Source organism: Armigeres subalbatus, chromosome 2 (genome assembly GCF_024139115.2).
Source record: "Armigeres subalbatus isolate Guangzhou_Male chromosome 2, GZ_Asu_2, whole genome shotgun sequence".
In the NCBI taxonomy this organism is placed as follows: Eukaryota; Metazoa; Arthropoda; class Insecta; order Diptera; family Culicidae; genus Armigeres; species Armigeres subalbatus.
This window is the reverse complement of record NC_085140.1, coordinates 258,329,155-258,352,406: the sequence shown is the minus strand read 5'-3', so window position 1 is coordinate 258,352,406 and position 23,252 is coordinate 258,329,155. Positions and strand designations below refer to the sequence as shown.

The 23,252-nt window shown below is 40.7% G+C and overlaps 1 protein-coding gene across 15 annotated transcripts in view; it reads left to right on the top strand.

The window, feature by feature from the left end:
• The window catches only part of LOC134212119 (sodium/hydrogen exchanger 3), a 276,330-nt gene that overhangs the window by 240,988 nt on the left and 12,090 nt on the right, over positions 1–23,252 (top strand). For 11 of the 15 annotated variants that reach the window (XM_062689674.1, XM_062689683.1, XM_062689682.1 and 8 more), the window contains 2 exons: positions 569–890; positions 18,105–20,013. In XM_062689674.1, coding sequence (XP_062545658.1) covers positions 569–890; positions 18,105–18,333 — 551 coding nt within the window. In that variant the 3' untranslated portion in view covers positions 18,334–20,013. Of the gene's footprint in view, positions 1–568; positions 891–9,824; positions 11,389–18,104; positions 20,014–23,252 lie in introns of those variants that run through there. The other 4 variants (XM_062689690.1, XM_062689684.1, XM_062689685.1 and 1 more) reach the window with 3 other exon arrangements.

The window sequence follows — 23,252 nt, the reverse complement described above, 5'->3', positions numbered from 1 at the left end:
GGGTTTTGTAAATAATATTTTCGAAGCTGCCCATTGACGGGAAAATAATGCAATTTGAGATATTATAATTGAAAGTATGTATTAGACAAATTTGATTTTTATGAAGGATTGAACTGAGCTAGGTTTGTTAATATTTGAAGTATTAAAATGGAATCTTTGAATCGACAGGTATTCTTTTGATATTATAGAAAGCTGAACATTGTAGTTTCTGTAAAAAGTTGGAATTTCTTTATTCATGGAAACATGCATACTTTCTCATGGTGTAAATTTAGTTCAGTTCAATCATCGTATTGAAACCACAATCAGCGAACCTATGTAGAAAATGAGCTCTTGCAGCTAGCCCCCTTCCGTACCCATTATGTGCCCAAAGCCCCAAATGCACGCATTTCGTTCAACACTCTGTACTTGTTCTCCCGATTGTACTCCAAACGCGCACCCACACCTGATGTGCCCACGAACACACACATATGATTTGATTAATTTGCATCCGCCGCATTAGCTTGCACCTAACAGCATTTCTCTATCCATTGTCCGTGACCTCCCCGTCACCGTCCAACCGTCCCTGTAGGTGGCCTAACACAACCTAAACAGGCTAAGTCTGTAATAGGTCTCTTCCGGCGCGAGAGTTCCGGCTCGGGTGGAATCGTCATTGGCGGGGTAACGGATTCCGAGACATCGACCCCGGTGACGGCGACGACGCCGATCGGTCGCGTCAAGAAGGATAAACGATCGGCCTCGATCGCCGGCTACATCACATTCCCCGGTTCCGGTGACGCCAGCGACGACCCGTTGGGTGTCTCGAGGGCGGCCGTGCCCCACGCCAATGCCTTCCCGGTCACAGCCAGCCACAGACGGAACAACCGACGGGGCTCGTTGCTGGAGCTGAGCGGGTAAGTTAAACCTTTTTGTTGTACTTTCTTCCTTACCTTTCTCTATCTTTGAATCTACCTTTTGTCCTAAGCTACCTGATAGGAAATTACATATTTTCCCTTGTACATTAAATTGGCTTCATCAAACTCTTTCAAATTTTCTGTACATACGGAATCAGTCTTAAAAAAATGTCCTCCTATTGCTTTTCTAACTGGAATTATATTGCAGTCAGAAGAGTGACTCCCCAATCCAACAAAAATGATTTCCAGTGTTTTTTCTTGCATGCGGATAGTAGACTCGTATGGATTTGTGATTTTATGTGTGTGGTGTATTGGTTATTACATGTTTATTTTACATGTCCATGTTGATAAGTGTTTCTTTTTAGTTTGTAAGTAATTAGACCAGAAACTAACAAGTGTTACAAGAATCAATCAGGTTTTACATTTACATCACTTGGATAAATTACTATACTGATCAGGACCACACATGACACCGTCCAGACAGGTAGACACTTCCTTAAGACAGGATCGGTCCTTAACACGGTTTCAATACAGTACCTTTTACACAACTATTATTGCTCACACACGTTTATCTTCCAGAAAAGTAAAGTATGATTTTTAATTATCTCTCTATGAGATTGTATGATTTGAAGTAAATCACCAGCAGGTTTACTCGTTTGTGAATTTACTCCGAATTATTTTGAGTATGATAAATTGAAAGTGAACTTGTTGATTGCTTTGTGTTGCTCATTTTTCATCAAATTGCCCTCACACATCCAGGAAAAAACGGAAATTTGTGATAGAAGCCGTAATCAGTGTTGATTATGGCCGTTGCTCTCCCAATTTTTACCCCGGAATCCAGCCCTAGTCAAATTTTCAGAAAGTCAATTTCATGTATTCTCATGAAGTTTTAGCAGCCGCATTCCCCGCATCATCCTGTTTTGTGCACTGGAGTGTGAGATCGCGTTCGTGTTCTCCAGATCAACGCAGATTCGAAGCACTTCTCACTAGTGAACGGTCTAGTTCCGGAGAAGATTCAGAAGTTCCAGGTGAAGCAAAACTTACGGTTCAATGACACCTCGACGATCCGAAACCGATAATTCTTTTTTTTTTCTACACACAGACAACGGGCACACCGGCGAACGAGCCTAGCTACTAAAGACCCGCTAATCCCACCTGGTTAACAGGCTCTGAATCTCACCAGTCCACCTTTTGGCTTACTTCTGGTAGGAGACCATGCGACAGCACACGCTCACGTAACCAGCTATCCGACGTTGGTCGACTGCTTCCCGGCGTACCAATTGGACTAAAAGATGCAAGCAATCTGATTGGCAGCGGTTGAACCCTCTTTCCCCATTTTCACCTTTTGACACTCTCGATATAATAATCCCTCCCGCAAACATTGAACATTTCGCTCCGATCCACGACGAAATGAGGACATATTTGCGAATAGTACGAGCTCGACAGGTTCGCTTACTCTTAGTCAGTCTGGACAGATAAGAAAATCCGTATACCCATATGCTCGAACCGCCTGAAGTAGCCATGACCTAACAGGAACTGTGTCGGATGGAAGAGAACTTCCCATGTTTCTTACTCACAACTCTTGATACGCTCAGTATCAGCCGACGGTTAGCACCTATCATCAGAAGAGTAACCCCCGTCCCGTTGCCAATTGACAGTCGAAGTGTCCTTGCAGCTTTTGACGGTTACTATCGAATTCATATTCAATAATGCGGCATAAGCTGTTGAAGCTTTCTTGTAGACGTAATCAACGTGGCCGCCGTAGTTCAGCCTATAATCGATCATCACCGCCAAGAGCTTCACGTACCATCTCTTGTACCGTCCCACGGTTGTTGACCAATGACCACAACCACATTTGTCTTATGGTGAGCTAGGCCCTGCTGCCTAACGCATCGTTCAGAGGACCTTTTTTATAGAGGGATGAAGGCAACTTTGCTAACAGACACCTGAAATTGTCACTCAGGGAGTGGGGTTGACAGATGCTCATCCTTTACGCACCATGTGAGACTAACTTGAGTGCTCGCCCTACCACCTGATTCACGCTCTAGCACACCAATTTGAGACTTATTTGGGTGCTCACTCTAGCACATCCTGCCACTCCTCCTGACACACGCTCTGACACACCATGTGGGACTTACTTAGGTTCTCACATCTGACATGGCATGCGAGGCTAACTTGGGTGCTTGCCTCTAACATACCACGTGAGGCTGACTTGGATGCTAGCTCTACTCTCCTTTTCCATGCCTAGATGTGTCGATAGCGATAGATACCAACCGTTCTACGCTACAACCCTCCCACCTCGACATGTGCAGTCCATACTCATTCACTTCCCATCGCTCAGTCTGTTTTCGCTCTAACAACTAACCAATCACAAGTTAGTCAAGCTTATCGACTGCTTCTCGGCACGCCAGATTTCCTGCAAGGTGCAGGCAATCTGAGTGGTTGCAGTCAAAATTGGGTTCTACTTTCTCACCGCTTGACACATCCTCTGGATAAGGGTTTCCGGGGTTGTGTCCCGACCGCAAACGTCTAGCATAGACCTTCTTTCGACGTCGAAACGAGGACATACGAACAGTATGTGCACTGCAGCTTCATCAACACCTGGGCAGTCAGGGCAGACGGGACTCTACGCGTGCCCAAACCTGTGGAGGTACTGCCGGAAGCCATGGCAAGACAAGAAATGTGTCTCATGAAAGTGAACTATCCCATAGCGTAAGGTATCAGCTTGTGGGTCTACTTACCTTTAGAAGAGTTATCCCACTCGCGCTGCCATCTGGCAACCGAAGTCACCCTGATACGTTCGCGGGCTCATCTGGTGCCACGTAGCTTGGAACCCTCCTCGTCTTCCCGGATGACCAGCCCGACTGTCGACACGCATAGTCGACATGGCTGGCGAAGGCAGCTTGTCGTCTGTTACAACCCCAAGGAGCTTCAAACTCCGCTTTAATGCGATCGTGACTTCACCCACGTGAATCACTGCGTGTTGAACCGAATTGCGGTTGTTGACGATAACCACCTCCGTCTTATATTGAGCGAGCTCCAGGCCTCTAGCGCTCATCCAATCATCCACCGTGCTGCGGTCAGTGCTACCTCGGGAATTGACTCTCCGTAGACTTCCAAGGTTACGTCATTGGCGAAGCCGATGATCTTAACATAAGGAGGGAACTTTCGCTTCAGAACCCCGTCATACATAAGATTCCATAATACCAGACCCAGTATTGAACTTTGCGGAACTCCTGCGGTAATAGGAAAGCTTCTCTGACCGGCATCGGTCTCGTATAATAGTACACGGTTCTGGAAATAGCTTTCCAAAATCCGGTACAAGCCCACCGGCAGACTAAGTCGGTGTAACGAGAGCGCCTCGAATACCTCGCCTTTTCTGATAGATCGCTATCTCGGCAGTCTTTACCACCGAGGTAATAGCGTCCAACGTGGACTTATCCTTGCGAAAACCGAACTGATTTCTTGACAGGCCGGTCAGCCTGTTGAGGATGATCCTCTCTAGCAACTTGCCTGTTGTGTCTATAAGAAAAATTGGTCTATGCGCCGATGGGTCGCCCGGCGGCTTCCCTGCCTTCGGCAACAACACCAATGTGTGCCTTCTCCATCTTTCGGGGAATCTACACTCATCTAGGCATCTCTACATAGCTAGCCTGAACATTAGGGTGGCTCAAGTTAGTATGGGAAAAACTTTTTTCAATTTTTTTCTGATGGGCCGGCCTCTTATTCGATTTTACTTGATGCCCTGATGCTCTGGACAAAATTTCAGCCAATCGGTCAACGTTTTGGCGGTGCTAAACTCGTTGGAAGTTTATATGCAAATATGTATGTAGAAACATACAAAAACAGTAAATTGCAGCTGGACTACACAACTTACGATGAAAAACCATGATACTCATTCAGATTTTGGAGAATTTAATAGAGAATGTTATGCAGAAAACCGCGAGAAGATTAGAGTTTGCCCGGCTAAGTTATTAGCATTTCTCTGAAGTGGGGTTTGAGCAAATTTCGTTTCTTTTACCTTTGAAAAGAAATAAATTCACCCCTACAACACTCCAGTAAAATGTTAATATCTTTGCGTAATGAACTCTAAACTTCTCGCGGTTTTCAGCATAATATTCTGTATTTAATTCTATAAGAACTAAATGAGTATTATGGTTCTTGATCGTAAATTGTGCCGTCCGACTGCAAATCACTGTTTATGGATGTTTCTGCATACATTTTTCCATTTAAACTTCTAACGAGTTTAGCACCGCCCAAACGTTGACCGATTTGGCTGAAATTTTGTAAAGAGCATCAGGGCATCAAATAGACCCGAATAAGATTTGATGAAATTTGAAAAAGTTTTTTTGAGCCACCCTACTGAACATGTTCAGGTTCGCTATGATTGCTGCCTTGAAAGCGCAGTTCGGAACTCCAGCAGGCCCTGGAGCTTTGTTCGTTACCAGGGATTTGGCCACCGCGAGTAATTCTTCGTTCATCACCGGAGTCACCATTTCGGCCGCACCCTTATTGCCTTGCGGTGCAGGAGGCCAGGGACTTGTGGCTCGGGACGGGAAGAGTACCTCGATAATCCTCACCAACCAACCGGGGATCATTCGGGGGTCTTAGCCATCACTATCCTGTAGGCGTCACCCCACGGATTCGCGTTGGCTCCTTCGCATAGGTTGTCGAAACACGCTCTCTTACTGCTGTTGATGGCCTTGTTTGAGGCCAGTTTCGCAGCTCGAAACACTTCACGGCGGTCCGCTCTTTTATCCTCGGTGCGGACACGTTGCATCCTTCGTCTAGCCTTGAAGCAGGTTGGTCGAGAGGCCGCAATATAGCAACTACCTCACTCCACTGCCATAGCCTGTCCACGGTTTGGGTAAAGCTACAATAGAATATCTCGTTGATCTTTGCTATAACAACACCTTCGGCAGATGTGTGTGTGCGTCGTTCTCTGACTCAGCACTTCAGCAGCCATAGCAGCTGCTGAGCAGTTGAACAATTGTTAAGATTCATCTGCGTCTTCTTAATGCTATCACCGAAAGGACAAGTAGTTCCACAAAGGTTGCAATTATCCGATTCCTTACGCTCCCATGAGTTGTAATTAGATTCGAAGCAGCCAAAACAAAACTTTTTTACTGGAGGCAGTTAGAAAATGCTTACTGGACACATTGATCAACCAATCATCAGTTTTTTCGGTCGATAGGACCTTTGAGCAGACCTTACTTTGCACCGTTAAATGTGCAAAAAACGATCCATAAAAAATGAAAAACGATCCGTAAATATCTTCCGAATGATCCGTAAAACGCTACCATACATCCATAAAATAGTTCGGGAGTATCCATAAAGAACAATTTTAAGATCTATAACTACGCTAAAATTTAACAAATAGTAGGAAAATGTCATAGATCATTAATTAACGGCTACGCAGTCTCATATGATTAAAACGAGTTTTTATTCGTCCGACGTTTCGACACGGGATTAGTGTCTTCTTCAGGGGAAGAATGATTTGTTCGCTTTTTGTCTTATGTTTTGTCTAACTTTAACTGTCTGGTTATTATGGTGTCGGTACATAGTCTCGGTACATAGTCGAATGGGTTGCCCTAGTAGCAGACATTGAATCTTACTGAAGTGGTCACGTTTATGATCTCATTGTTTTCTATGTAGGCTATGTCAGGGAGCCCATATGTAAGTTAAAACTCGCATGGTCATAGTCAGATCGGTAAGATCTCTTTGTATGACAGAGCGTGCGCCATACTCACTCTTCATCACACAAGCCCACTAGTGTAAAGAGTACAGGAAAATGACAATTTGCTGTTTACCAAAATGCATACATTTAGGCTCTGTTCTAAATCTTCCATATAAATAAGTTGTTGTGAGCGCCTAAACATAGATCTTTTTATACACAACAGCAAAACAAACGCAATTATCGATCATGTTTCTCCCAGCTCTAATCACAAGCACGTGTAAACGCTTTTGAGTGTGAATCAAAACACTACTCTTTACTTACACAATCTCTACACATTTCAAGACGAAGTGTGAGAAATGACCAACCCTGCCGAAACCGACAATTTTTCGTGTCACGATCAGCTCAATCTTGTCTACGGCAGTGGCTCTAGTCTACTCCGATTAGCAAGGATGTTATCGATCATTAAGTAATTTGCGTTCGATCATTTAGTAGTTTGTCAATAACTCATTCCAGAAGCTGAATTTCAAAATGTGTTGTATGGTGGATTTCTAGTGCGAAGGTTTTCCTTCAGCTCCGCCAAATGGTTCGTTGTTTGAATTCCACTAGTAACATCCTTGACGATTAGAAGATCCACGGCGACGCAATCTCCTCCGGAACTGATCTCCTATGCCTGTGAGACCTACTTGATTGTAGATCAGATATTCCCTGACGTCGGATCTATCGTACTGCAACAACAACTTCCACAGCATAGGATACACTATTCCTATCGGACGTTCTTTTCTAACAAGTTTGTCATGAACTCATTGTCAATGTATTATAAATTACATATATTTAGGCATCAAAACTTTTTCTATCTGTGTATGCACTTGTTGGTGGCACATACTTGTGCGCTTGGCTCGCCAATATCCGGGCTAGTCGGCTGTTGTCCAGCACCTTAATTCTGCTGTAGTCCAGCCGTAGTCCATTTGTGATGTCGTGGATGACGCAGCGCTGGAACATTCTATGGATGTTGTTTTTGTTGAAGCAACCGATGGATTGACTCGCGGTATGAGACAACGAGTCTAGCGCCGTTTATTGAGCTACCATGCACCCTCGTTGAAATCAATCTGGATAGAGATGCAGCCTCAGAAGCCCTACAGGCGTCTCTAAGGGCTACGAACTACAACTTGTAATATGCGCTAATCACTTGAGGAAACATCAATTTGTGTATGCTCTTCAGCTTCTGTATGCTGCTTGCTGCTCGAACTAAGCGCCGGGCTGACATACCAAAGAACCGATACCGCTTTGCTTGCCAATAAACTGTGTTTACTAGAGCACGTCCGCAACCTGTTGTCCATCATCCTTGAAGAGTGCCCCCTCCCCCCACAGTTTTGTCTGCTGGATAGTGGGATTTGATGCATTTTGTGCCCGTTGTTCTAACTGGCATCAATCCGTTTGAGTTGTTTGTTTCCCTTTCGTAATCCACTTCTCCCTTTTTGTTTTTTTTTTTGGTTTTTCCTTACTGTCGTGCCATCCAGCTTCCGTTTCGGACTATTCGGATCAGTCGGGCAGTATATTTATCCTACTTTGAGGTCGGAACAGGTGACTAGACGAGTGTCAAGGTGGATCCACAAATGTCGGGTGGAGATAGCGTCCGGTTAAATGGCGCTTCGACGACCCGAGGCCGGTACGTTCACGCGTGACGATTTGCTTTCCAACCTCAATGTGCACAGTCTGAGAGTTTTATTAGTATTCCAAATGGTTAAAAACAAGTATATAGTGTCTCTTCCTTCTCAGCAATTCCACTGTTTTCAGCTCATTGAAAGCCTTCATAACTTCATTCCGCGCTCGTGGTTTCCCAGCTTGATCGTCGTCGACTGTTTCCATCCTCAATACACCTTTGTTTCTAGCGTCAATAAATCTTCAAAATAGTGGAAACCATGAAGGAGTGTAGCAGCTACTAAAGTGCACTCCTTTAATATTTAAATGGCAAAACCTTCTTTTCTGGTAATGTCTGGAAATCCAAGTAAATTTTATCCCAATCCAGTGATTTATCCCTATAGGTATAAAGTGGGCAACATTACATTTTACTCATCACTTATTTAAGATTAGTTTTATTTCTTACTTCTGAGTGAAGCTGCATAAGTACGTACTGTTTCTTATAATCTTGCTTACTTAATCGAAGCAAGGCAATAACATATCATTTTTACAAATCATCACAATATCAATCAATAAGTTTACTTGGTTATTTATTTTGTTTTTGATTACTTTTTTGTAATATGATTTTTCTTTAAAATCTATACATAAGTCTCTTGAAATATATTTTCATCCGAAACTTCTCACCAATTAAAGGCATCACCGGCCTTTTATCGTTGTTCTGATTTCCATTTCTACATTTCTTTTCACTATAAATGTGTGTGTATTTCTTCTTCTTCTTTCTTCATCTAGATAATGTGGCCTTAGCAAAGACTTTTCAGGGGTAATTTTTCCATCCGAATCTTTCTTCCCAGTAGCATTCCACAATTTTCTTTTCGCGCCATATTGAATAATAATGGTGGCCACCACTTTTTACTTGGCTTATGAAACACTTTTCAGTTTTTATTCGCCTACAATCTTTCCTGTCTCTCTTATCAATCTCCCTACTTGATCACACACGTTTTCAGCAACCTAAATGTGTCTTAGTTTTTTTTATTCGATGTTTTTGAATTAGTTCGAGTAACGCTGATTGATGCTGACAAATAGACGTGCACTTTTTTTGGAATCTCATATAAAGAAAGATTGTGTGACAAACATCTGCTGAACACACTATAGAGCATTGCATATGAATTCATAGATGGCAATATTGCGTGAAAACAGAATACTGAGTATTATAAATATGATTGAAGAAAAACTCGAGTGCTACGTCTCTTTGTCTTGCATTGTTTTGGTCTCAATGCGTGCACGCACCATGCTATTATGATATTTATTTTTTGTAAAAAAAAATACAGACTTTAATTAATTTCAACATGCAATGATAAAACAAATGTGTTGCATAGAAACGCCAAGAAAGTAATCAAACCGTCAGAATGGTCGACATATTTGAAGGTAGTGAATGAAGATAATGACACACGTTTTTCATTTCATTTGACAATACAAACAATACTGCAAAGAGAACACTCAGAACAACAGAAGACTGATCACTGCAAGCTACATAACACCCCCAGAAAGGCAATCTAGTACCGATCGCTCGCCAAACGAGTTTCTACAGATGCTTGTTCCAAACTGTTCCTCCTCCGCAGACTGTTAGTGACCGGACGACGGCCGAGCCGTTTCTCGTTGGATCCTTTCCCCGCTCCTCCACTCGAGGATGATGAAAAGGTCGAGGAATCGAAGCCGTAACTTCCCACAAACCAATTGAACCCACCACCAACTCCTTTTATCCCGGGCCGACAAGCAGCGATCCTTGAACCGACATCACCCGACGACCAACCCCAACCGCTTCAAGCTAGTGCGGGAGCTGACGAATTTGGCACCAACGAGTTAGAAAAAAAAGGACGTTCAGCATTTTATTTGCTTTTGTATGTGTGCGACTCCGTCGGGAGACGGGGTGTTTTATCTAGAATTAAGGATCAGCAATGCACAGATAGGGTCAATCATATTTTCTAGGGTGCCATTCCGAACATTGCATGTTGAGAGGAGTCACAGTCAACAACCACTAGGACCGACTTGAACTTTGTATTGTGAACCACAACGAAAACACGATTACGATTATAAGTTGATATATTTTTCGTACTAACAAAAGTCAAATGCATGAATAGCTTAACCTAATCGTAATTCAATCGGATACGGGGGGTTTGGAATTGGAAATCCTAAACGTTGCATGCCCTTTAGTGTAGATATTTCGAATTGTACTTACCTATGATCTTAAACCTAGTATTAAAAATGTAGATCTACAGGTAGACTAGTTATTTGAGATTCGGTTTTGAAGATTCGGTTCTAACAACATGTAAATTGGACATATCAATCCGTAGGTTTTAGTTATGTACAGTAAACCAATGAACGCACTTTAACCCAATTTGAATCTTCCGAGTACAAAGTCATGTTTGCTTAGACTGTTTATGAAGTGCTAATAATTAAGACCCCAATTAACGTTACGTATATATCGCTTACATATTTCTTCGGAACAGGTACAGCACATCCAACTATGTCGATTTTACTCTTGTCTCCCATCGTCGCTTGTCGATGAAATGCTGGTATATTTAGCTAACTTCTATAGCCATATAATGTTTAGATCATGAACCCCTTCTCCAAAACCAGTGCTAAACGGTGCAACAATGATAAAAAAGCAGAAATTGAGTCTACGAGTCCGTATTATCGATATTATCTTCATTGCCTTGATTTTTGTATTTGGCATAATGCAACTGCGCATACAGTCTAACAAAGGAAATTCTTCTGATTTTTCATTGCCTCTTGAAAGGAGGCTTTCGAGCTTCTTGAAAGGAGGCTTTCGAGCCTCTTGAAAGGAGGCTTTCGAGCCTCTTGAAAGGAGGCTTTCGAGCCTCTTGAAAGGAGGCTTTCGAGCCTCTTGAAAGGAGGCTTTCGAGCCTCTTGAAAGGAGGCTTTCGAGCCTCTTGAAAGGAGGCTTTCGAGCCTCTTGAAAGGAGGCTTTCGAGCCTCTTGAAAGAAGGCTTTCGAGCCTCTTGAAAGAAGGCTTTCGAGCCTCTTGAAAGAAGGCTTTCGAGCCTCTTGAAAGGAGGCTTTCGAGCCTCTTGAAAGGAGGCTTTCGAGCCTCTTGAAAGGAGGCTTTCGAGCCTCTTGAAAGGAGGCTTTCGAGCCTCTTGAAAGGAGGCTTTCGAGCCTCTTGAAAGGAGGCTTTCGAGCCTCTTGAAAGGAGGCTTTCGAGCCTCTTGAAAGGATATATCCGGGCCTCTTGAAAGAAGGCTTTCGAGCCTCTTGAAAGAAGGCTTTCGAGCCTCTTGAAAGAAGGCTTTCGAGCCTCTTGAAAGGAGGCTTTCGAGCCTCTTGAAAGGAGACTTTCGAGCCTCTTGAAAGGAGACTTTCGAGCCTCTTGAAAGGAGACTTTCGAGCCTCTTGAAAGGAGGCTTTCGAGCCTCTTGAAAGGAGGCTTTCGAGCCTCTTGAAAGGAGGCTTTCGAGCCTCTTGAAAGGAGGCTTTCAGGCCTCTTGAATGGAGGCTTTGAGGCCTCTTGAATGGAGGCTTTCGAGGCCTCTTGAAAGGAGGCTTTGAAGCCTCTTGAAAGAAGGCTTTCGAGCCTCTTGAAAGGAGGCTTTGAGGCCTCTTGAAAGGAGGCTTTGAGGCCTCTTGAAAGAGGCTTTCGAGCCTCTCGAAAGGAGGCTCTTGAAGCTCTCGAAAGAAGGCTTTCAGGCCTCTGGAAAGAAGGCTTTGAGGCCTCTTGAAAGGAGGCTTTCGAGCCTCTTGAAAGGAGACTTTCAGGCCTCTTGAAAGGAGACTTTCGAGGCCTCTTGAAAGGAGGCTTTCGAGCCTCTTGAAAGGAGGCTTTCGAGGCCTCTTGAAAGGAGGCTTTCAGGCCTCTTGAAAGAAGGCTTTGAGGCCTCTTGAAAGGAGGCTTTCAGGCCTCTTGAATGGAGGCTTTCAGGCCTCTTGAATGGAGGCTTTCAGGCCTCTTGAAAGGAGGCTTTCGAGCCTCTTGAAAGGAGGCTTTGAGGCCTCTTGAAAGGAGGCTTTCGAGCCTCTTGAAAGGAGGCTTTCAGGCCTCTTGAAAGGAGGCTTTGAGGCCTCTTGAAAGGAGGCTTTCGAGGCCTCTTGAAAGGAGGCTTTCGAGCCTCTTGAAAGGAGGCTTTCAGGCCTCTTGAAAGGAGGCTTGAGCTTCTGAGCCTCTTGAAAGGAATCTTACGGCCTCTTGAAAGGAGGCTTTCGAGCCTCTTGAAAGGAGGCTTCCAAGCCTCTTGAAAGGAGGCTTTCGAGCCTCTTGAAAGGAGGCTTTCGAGCCTCTTGAAAGGAGGCTTTCGAGCCCCTTGAAAGGAGGCTTTCGAGCCTCTTTAAAGGAGGCTTTCGAGCCTCTTGAAAGGAGGCTTTGAGGCCTCATGAATGGAGGCTTTGAGCCCTCTTGAAAGGAGGCTTTCGAGCCCTCTTGAAAGGAGGCTTTCGAGCCCTCTTGAAAGGAGGCTTTCGAGCCCTCTTGAAAGGAGGCTTTCGAGCCCTCTTGAAAGGAGGCTTTCGAGCCCTCTTGAAAGGAGGCTTTCGAGCCCTCTTGAAAGGAGGCTTTCGATCCTGTTGATAAACCCCTTCCGAAGCCCTTGAAAAGGTCCGAGACTTTTGTTAGAGTCAGAAAAAGAAAGTTTGTAGAAAAAAGCTTAAAAGAAGGCTTCCGGGCCTCTTGAAAGACAGTTTCCGAACCTCTCAAAATTCCGGGTCACTTGAAAGGAGGCTTCCGAGAAGCGTAAAAGGATGCTTTCAGTTCTCTTGCACCTGAGCTTTTCAGGAAATTGAGGCTTTCTAATCTGTAGACTCAAGATTTTAGTTAAGAATCATATTCTTAAAATATTATTCAACATTCTGTTTTGACCTGGTAGAATGCTTAGAAATTTTTTAAAATTAGTTCATTCAAGATCACCTTTTGATCATTTGTCCCACAGCCCTTTATCCATTGTATTGTTGTGAAGGGCAGAATTCAATAGTCCATGATTTACTGATTGCCATAATATTACAAGACATATTTTACAATTAAAAACAATACAAAATTTTCAAAACTTTATCAATAAGTTTCGTATAAAATTGTAATTCATCCGCCATTAAGCATTTTGTCCGAGGAACCCTCTGGGCCCGGCGAAGGTTCCCCCGGGTACATGTACCCCAGGTTGAGAACCGCTGCCATAAAGCAAGGATTCTCAAACTGTGGGTCGCAACCCCCAGAGGGTGGTGATCTGATCAATGGTGGGTCATGGAAGACAAAGCTTGTTTCATACATTCATCACTATTTTGTCCAACAAATGCATACCAGCTTTTAGATTCGGATATAAGTAATGATTAGATGATTAGAGAATAACAAAATTAACGAGGTCAATGAAAAGATATTTTAGTTACTAGATAAAGATTGTCGCTTCAGTTCCCTTTGTTCTGCTGTCCAGAACATGTTGGGTACCAAGCTGTCAAATCGTATGGATTTTCCTTCTTTGACATTTAGCTCCCCTATCCTCGCCAGCAAAAGATGTTCCGGACAGCGACGATAGTGACAATCTTTATCTGGTAACTAAAATATCTTTTGGTCAATGGCCTTCTTTTGTTATACAATATTTGGGCAAAAAGAATAAAGTTCCAATCTAACCCAAATCTAATAATATCTAAATCCAATCCAAATACAATCTAGATCCAGTCTAAATCCAATTCAAAGCCATTCCAAATCAAATACAAATCTCATTTAAATCCAAATCAAATCCAATTTTTTTTCAAATCCAATCCAAAACCAATCCAAATTCAATTCTAATGAAAACCAAATCCAAACTTAATTCAATCCAAATCTAATTCAAATCCAATCAAAATCCAAATTCAACCCATCTCCGATCTAAATCCAATCTAAATCTTATTAAAATCCAATCCCAATCCAGTGCAAATCAAACCCAAATTAAATCCATCTCCAATCTGAATCCAATTCAAATCTTATTCATATCCAAATCCAATCCTAATCCAAACCAAATCCAACTGAAATGCAATCTAAATCAAAATTCAAATCCACATCTAATTTAAATCCATTCCAAATTAACTCCAAATCCAATCTAAATCCAATCCAAGCCCAATCCACATCAATTCCAAATCTCATTCAAATCCAATTCAAATCCAAATCTAATTCAAATTCAAATTCAATCCAAATCTCATTCAAACCCAATTCAAATCCAGATCCAATCTAAATCTAATTCAAATCCAAACCAAATCTTATTTACCTTCAAATCTCATCCTAATCAAATCCAAGTCCAAATCAAATCCAATCTAAATCAAATCCAAACAAATTCAAATTCAATCCAAATCCAATCAAAATCCAATCCTGATCAAATCTAAATCCAATCAAAAACCAATTCAAATCCAATCCAAATCAATTCCAAATCCATTTCGAATCCGATCCAGATCCATACCGAATTCAATCCATCTCCAATCTAAACCCAATTCAAATCCAAATTAAATCTAATTCATATCCAAGTCCAATCTAAATCAAATCCAAATCCAATTCAAATTAAATCCAAATCAAATCCAATTCAAATCCAATCCAACCAAGATCTAATCAAATCGAAATGCAATCCAAATCCAGTCCAAATCCAATCCAAATCTAATTCATATCCAAATCCAATCCTAATCCAAATAAATTTCAAATCACATCCAAATCTCATTCAAATCCAATTCAAACCCAAATCTTATTTAAACCCAATCCAAATCCAATCCAAATTTTACCCAAATCTTATTCAAACCCAATCCAAATTCAATCTATCTCCAATCTAAATCCAATTCAAACCAAACCAAATCTAATTCATATCCAAACCTAATCCTCATTCAAATCCAAGCCTAATCAAATCCAAATCCAATTAAAACCCAATCTAAATCAAATCCGAATCTAATTCAAATCCAATCTAAATTCCATCCAAATCCAATCCACATACAATTCAAATAGAAAAAAAATATGACGAGATTTTGGCCAATACAATGATGGAGTATGAAGCAATGTTTTGTTCAATTTAACGGGAACTCATTATTATCCAATTTCTAAAAGCCAATGCATTTGGTACCGGGTGGGTCGCAAGCAATATGCGATTCTGCTAGGTGGGTCGCATATATAACAAGTTTCGGAATCACTGCCACAGAGGAATTTGATCAGCAGATTTCAAAGAGCTCTATTAGCCTCCTGTTGAAGAAGTTGCATCTTTGATTGAAAAGTGCCCTTACATCGGCATAATAATCGTTCTGAGTTTTTTCTACATGTCACAAAAGTAATACGCATCCTCTTGAAGTTTTCCTATCAGCTCCAAGTGATCATGGTTCGGACAATGGTCTTTTATAAGACCTATGAAAATGCAAAGATCTTTTTTAGAACTATGAGGTTGCAAGTTTCTGGAATGTTCGGAGTGATAAATCACTTCGAACTTTTGCTGTTCCAGAAATCATAAGCACGCTTGATTTTTTATAAGTAGTATAAGTCACATTCTAGGATTTTTTCTTCACATGGTTTTAACGTGTTTGCACAACAGATTACCTATGTAGGAATTACCATTGGGAAAATAGGGTTCCTGTACCAAAGCCACTTGGGATTCGTCATTTTACATAAGTCGACAAAAATTAATGCTGTTGTTTTATGCTGAAGATTGACTTAAGCTACCCTAACTGTATCGGTGTCGAATCAAGCACGTCAAAGACGAAACACAGAGTACACTGTGAAAAACGCATAATGCGAATCTGTTTTGTTCTCGCAATTATGTCAGGTGCAAATTGACCTGAAATAGAAAGAACAATTATTTGGATAGCACCACCAACGTTTGCTTCTCGGTTGCATTTCAACACATGGTTTCTAGTGTTTTAAAAAAATCAATCTTGGTTCAAATGAAACTGAGTAATAAAGGCGAAGGTTATAAACAACTGGTGATGTCTGAGTAAACATATCACAGTTTATGTATTCATACGAAATTATGAAATATTAATCAAGAGCAATCAGTTTTAATCTACTACTAAGATCATAGAATCCGTTGTTGCACCGTGTAGTCATCATTTAGTAACCACTAAGTACCTCCAGCAACAATCATCTCCTCCACTTCCAAAATAAGCGATCTTTCTCCACGAAATGCATTCCACTCATGAAAATCTCTACCTCGCCTGGTTGGGGTACCCCATCGCAATTGGTTTTCCATATTGGCCGCAGAGTCCCAAAACTAGTACAAATTGTCCCCGTCCTGTGCGAGTGTTAAATCAACATATCCATCTAAGATCCGAGTTTTTTTTAATATACAAACATAAGAAGAACGCAAGAATTTCACACAAACATGATCAGAATAATCAATCGTACCTTTAATTGATACGCGTCTAGTCTAACATAGGCACTCCTCCCTCGTTTAGAAATAGGATAATTTACGGCTTCCCAGCATCGAGAGGCTATTTGAGTGCGCTTTATGCCAAGCAGCATGCTATTACCTAGATTTTCTTAGAACCAGATCTACATTTTTAAGAAACTTACGCCATTTCCTGATGCTTTTTGCATATCCTTCTCCCATCGTTTACGGTATGTAGTGTGTGCTAATCTGCATCCGGTTCCATTCGGAACAGTTGTAAAACAGTTTAAAATCGTACATTCCTGCATGGCTTTTAACCCCCAAGTATAATGGCAATAGTATTAGAGGTATGACTATATTTATTTTCCCGTAGAGCTAATTAAATAATTTGATTTGATTTTTTGGTTTTTCGTTAATTAATTTTATCAACGTAGGAAGTATATTATTCGGTTATTAGTATACTGTCTTATTTGTAATTGTTTTAAACAACTTGTAAAATCGAGAGATAATATACTTCACCGGTATTTTATTGATATTAATCTATTATCCAGTAAAGTTTACTAGTCTAATAGGAATAATAAAGTATTATGCATATCTAGTAGTAATCTTTAAAGGTTATTAATAAATGGTTGCAGATAAAATCTATTAAATGTATTTTTTATATTGTGTTGCTGTTTATTTATTTGTTACTGACTACAGTACATAACAATTGGTTAACAATGCATTCTCATCAAATCCATTCCTTTTACACTTGAACAAAAGTACAAACACTCCTACACATTTTTATTACGATAGAAACACGGACACATAGGGGTCACAAACAATGGTTCACATAATTGCAGCATTAGATGTTGGGTGATGTTTGTAGATGTTAGACATTGAGCCTCGTCGAATCATTCGGAGCTGTAATTCATCCTTCCGCCTTACAGTTAATTATTGTCATTCGATTCCATGAAATAGGTTTTATTACTCAATATTTTGTAAATTATTGTCAGTTCAAGTATATATTTTTCCTTAAATATAGTTCCTTAATAAATTAAATCTATAAAAAAAACGAAAATAATTGTAAGAATATAAATGCGCAAAATTTCGTTATATGTTGAGCTTCTCAGATTGAGCTCAGTGTTATGTTTACCAATCAAAGTGAATAACAGCTTCATTTGATTCGAGATTGAGTCTTTTGGTTGTTATCGTATAGAAATCCTTTCTCTTTTCCTCTGAATCCTTCTGCAATGCCGAACGCCACAGCACCTAGCTCTGCTATAAGCTCCTCTCCATTCTATTCCACGCTAGAATAATTAGTTCCTTGCGGAGTTTTGCAAGACGTAGTTCTTTGTTCCACTCGAAAAAAAAAGAAAAGCCAGTTCATATGTACTTCAACGTAATTGCGTTTTTAGTATCACAAACACAACACCCTTCACAGCATCACCTGAAATATTACTAAACAAAATCAAATTTGAAAACATATTTCCCCCTTCGGTTTTCTCATTGGCGTTCCGCTCGGACTCACTAAAATCACACACACAAAATCCGTCCGACCTGTTCCGTTTGTGATGCGACCGGTTCCTGGTGCAGCGAGGCGATCCCAGAGGAAAACTACTCCAAGTCTCTGCCAGACCGAGACAAGCACGGACCCCGACGAGGACCAGCTCTAATCAAGGCCTCGGGAACGCCCAAGCCGGCCAGCAGCCGCAAGTCCACCAACCCACAGACCACCGCCCTGCTATCGTCCAGTTCGACCGACTCGGAGGAGGATGAGGAAGAGGAAGATGAGGACTGCGCCGACGAACAGCACCCCATATGAGAAATATTTATCTAGGTAGTCTCGTTTCCTCCCGTCTGCGTCTGAACCCCCGTCTTGACGACCCCCACACCAATCCCCGAATCCGAAACGAATCCTTTCTGTCTCTCATCGTAACGCGCAAACGGAAAGGAAGTCCGCACATCACACGCACCTCTGGTTGGATTCTCCAACCTCCCAAAAATGCCCCAAATGCCCTCCTTCTTCCTCCTCATCTGTCCAAAAGCACGCAACCACATGCGGATCACCGTCAGCAGCAGAAGCAGCAATCAACATACTCGGTAATGTTACTTAAACTTAGGTTACTACGTGATCATCCTATTGTCTTACACGAAAAGTGACTTTATTTCGTCCCTCCGTGGATCAAAACGATAACTCTGTATTTAAAGGTCTAAAGTTTCTTATGCTGTTAGGTATTTTAGTAATGTATTCAAATGTAAGCCGAAGTGTAACATTCAAAAGTGATGGATTAGATACAACAAGCTAAATGACAACATACTACGCGGGAACAATTCGGTAGGGAAAGAAATCGAAAAACAATACAGTTGATGTGATAGTTGACAAGTATGTACTAAAGGTTTATTTTGTTCTACTCATGATCTACTGACAAATAATAACTAAGCAGTGGTTACAAACATTCTAACACTACTGTACTCTTTGTTTTGCAACGTTAAAATTGCATTATAATCAACACTCTTTATATTGCTTTATTTTTTATTCTGGGGATACAACGCATTTATTTGTTTGTTTTACTAGAGAAATATATATTCTATCATCATTTTGTTATCTTTTTATTACGGTGAAGTCTATTGATGCAAAACGTCCAACGGAAGTCTAAAGTTATTGGAGCAAACTTGACTTGTGGTTACCAAGACGACCAAGACAGGCTCAATTTTCATTCAAAATGGTTTGTTTGGAGATCGGAACATCAGTTTTTTTTCATTTCCAAGATAAATTCTTCAAAATTTGTGCGGTAAATCATTCTGAATATTAACGAGCAATTCTTCGTATTTTTCATACGGAATGGAAATTTTTACCGAAAGTTCTTTGGAATTGCAACGAGCAATTTTTCAGGAATACCACAGGAAATTCTTCGCAATTTCAATGAAAATTTTTGAGTAATTTCTACAGGGTACTTTCAGTACTTTTACGAGACTTTTTTTCTGAATTCTCATCAATTGCTCGGAGAGTCCAAAGGCAATTCTTCGAAATATCCGCGAGATATTTTCTTTAATTTCCAACGGAATTGCTTCGACTTTTCGATGGGAAATACACATTTTTTTGGAATTCACAATAACTTCATCGGAATATTCACGGGAAATCTTTCGAGTCAGGAGCGGCAACGAAGCGATCCCCGAGCCGTACTGCACCAAAATTCTTTCACTTCAAGATTTAATCAATAAATGTAAAAGGATTTAGTGAATAATTTATAAATAATTTACCATGTCCTGTTCACATACATGACATTACGCTTCCTGACCATTGAAATGGAAAGTAGGCTTTGGAATTGAAACAACACAAATCAAAAACAAATCGCCACCCAGCAAATGCGGAATTGCAAACGCCGTTTGTTCGCGTATGACCAAAACTGTATCAAAAGTGACTGTGTTTGACTTGCAAATCGCAATGATAAAAGCAAGATCTGCAGAATATATATCAAAGGGGTAGCTTCTCAAGGTACCTGTAAGTACAGTTATCCTACTTGATAAGGATTTTGATTTAATAAAAACAGCATCGTATTCCCAAAAACATCCGAGCATGCCAGGCAAGTAACGCTGGTCTGGTAAGCCTTGTCGCAATGTGTGTTTGGTGATAATAAGCTCAGTTGAGGAAATAAGGCTTGTTCGCGCCAAAATCTGTAGGAATAAAAATAAACTAAAGTTGGTTTAATCCGGCACAGTTTTCACTTCAAATGGCTCCATTCATTGTCGATGTTTCGATGTATGCATGAAAGTTGATGACATTTGATTTTCCCGAGAAATAATAGGTGCCAAAAGATCTTGTATCCTCAATAGGATTCGTTTCACCTTCGCTTCCTGCTGGTGGTTCATAAAATCCGTTTTTGTTCCACTCTCCGACGTGTTAGATATTGTCAAACAAGCATCGACAAATTTCAAAACGCTATGAGCAGTTTTCATATGAATACAAAAAGTTTTCAGCCAGTTTCCGGATTGAGAGTCCTGAATTTTAATTGCAGCTGCACACAATTGCTTTCGAATCTCCAATTTCTTCGACGCCATCATTCACTAAATACTTGTAACGTAACAGTTATAAGAAATATATTTTCAGTAAGTACGGACATACATTCATCAGTGATAAATCATCACTCTACAAACTATTTCACTCGTTGATGATGTATTTCAAAAGTTATACGTGTGTAAAGGTGTCCAGATTTTATCGCGCACAAGCGTTATTGTTGAAAACCCAAGGGAGCTCTCCTCGCGACGATCGAGTTTTCTCCCATTTGCTGATGGCCACTGGTGGAGTTAGACTCCCACCAAAATTTCTTTGATAATTAATAAGGAATTTTTTCGATCATATCTCTAGGAATTTTTAGCAACTCTTCCAACAACTTGAAATTTCCTTTGAGCATTCTTTCGAGAATCTTTTCAGAAAATCATCTAGAAACTCTTTTAAGAATCTTTTTTTTTAATTCCTACGAGAATTAATTTTGTAATTCCTTCAGGAAACCCTTTGAAACTCCTCCCAAAAATTCAATTTGGATTTCCTATTTCATTCTTCAATTATTATCTACAAGAATTATTTCAACAAAACTTCCGGAATAATTCCGAAGGAGAGAGAAGAGGAAGAAAACTAATTTCTGAAGTAATTGTAGGAATAGGAGAATTTCCTAATTAATAATAAAAATAATCTACGGAGGAATTTCCAATGGAATTAGGAATTTCCAATGGAATTTACAAACAAATACCTATTAAATTTTTTATATAAATTTGAAGAATCCTACTGGAATAACATCAAAATCTCTTGCAAAAAATCCTTCAAGAATTGCTTTGGGAACTCTTAGGAATTGCTCCGGGAGTTCCTCCGAAAATCCGTACAGTAGTAAATTAAACTCTGTTTTGAATTTGGAATTAAGACATCATGCCAAAAAAAACCTGTAAACATCGGGATTGCAGTCAGTTAGTCAGTCATCATCATACAGGGGTTAGACAAAAAGGCTGAGATAAGCAAAATTTAGTCGAAGTTTGAATAACCATAACTTTGCGTAGAATGATTTGATGATAAAACCGAGACCATCGGACGCGGAAACTCTCCTAGTATACTCTCCCCATGCAAAACCTCAGATTGGCTCTTGGCTACCGGAGATGTTCGGGGTTTTCCGGGGGTATGTTAAAAATGCATTTTTTTTTTCTTCTGAAACTTTATGTGACGTTTACTGCCATCATATTTTATGCTTTCCCCATAACTAATATGCTGACCAATGCTGGCTGCAGATCGAAAATCCGTTACGTATACGCAGAGATATGGCCATTTTCGTGGACACGGTACGGGATTGGGCGTACACCCTGAACAAATGTCACTTTCGCAGAACACCCGGAACCTGTTACAAATTGGCCAGAGAGTCTTGCAGCCCTCAAAATGTATCTATAACCTTCCGGGACTCGCACCGTTGTAAAAAGTACAACACATTGAGTAAAAATGAGATATCTTTTTAGTCAGTTGACCAATTTGCACCAAACCACTATGTATTCCTCAAAAAAATAATTCTTCATCAATTGAAAAGATAATAAAAGTGATTCGATAGAAGACTCGGGTAACTATAGCTAAATAAAAGGCTCAGATGCACAGGGAAAAGTGACGCGATTTTTTCTATATAATTTCTAATAATAACCTTGGAGTTAATTCACAGTTCTCATTCACCTATGACCGTATGTGGCCACCAGGCGGCCTTCTGGATAATCCGGAACGTCCATAAAAATGGTCATTATGTAAAGTTCGTCCGAAAGCAGCGCATTTTTTTCTTAACCATTTCTGATGAGGATGTTTGAGCTAAAACACATTCCTCACAATGCTATGACCGCAGGTGGCCATCAGGCCACGGCCATCGTCCGCTAAAATGGTCATTTTGTGAAGTTCGTCCTAGAGCAGCGCAATTTTTTCTAAACCATTTCTGATGGTGATTTTGAAGATATTCCACAGTTCTTACTCTGCTATAATCGTAGGTGGCCACCAGACGGCATTCCTTATTATCCGGAACGTCCGTAAAAATGGTCATTTTGCAAAGTTTGTCCTAAAGCAGCGCATTTTCAGCGCAGTTATATGACTATCAAGCACACTTTTCTGAACACATTAGTTTTCAAATTCCAAATAACTGTAAATAATGACACTTTCAAATCCCACATATCCTGCGATATCTAACAAACTGGTTGATCCATATTTCACCACCCAGCGAATGTAATCCAAACTAAACAGTTCTTCAGAATAATGGTTTTTATCCTCGCCCAACTGTGAAGAAGAAGGCCACTCTCTAATATCACAGATCCGGGTTTATATATTCAAACTAGTGGTCTCACATTTACTATCACTACTCTACGGATGAATTTTAAACTTCACAATACTTCAACATATTGGTTTCCAATCCCCGAACAACTTTGTAGAAGACGGCAATTTTCTAAATCCCCCAGATCCCAAGATTTGACGAGCTGATATCTCATATGCAGTAGCACCTCCTTGTGGATGAATTTTGAATTACCGTTGATAATCAAATTTCGGACACACTCAAACTTCGGACGGTTAAATTCGTATGGGATTTTTTTTTGAAATATTTCATCGAAATGTTTCCGAAGTTTGAATCTTTGTGTCCGAAATATGAATCCAATTCATTATTGGCAGTGGCTGATTTTCTTCCCGCCGCTGCCACATCATGGCGCTATAGTATATGCGCAAAATAGCCAGCATGA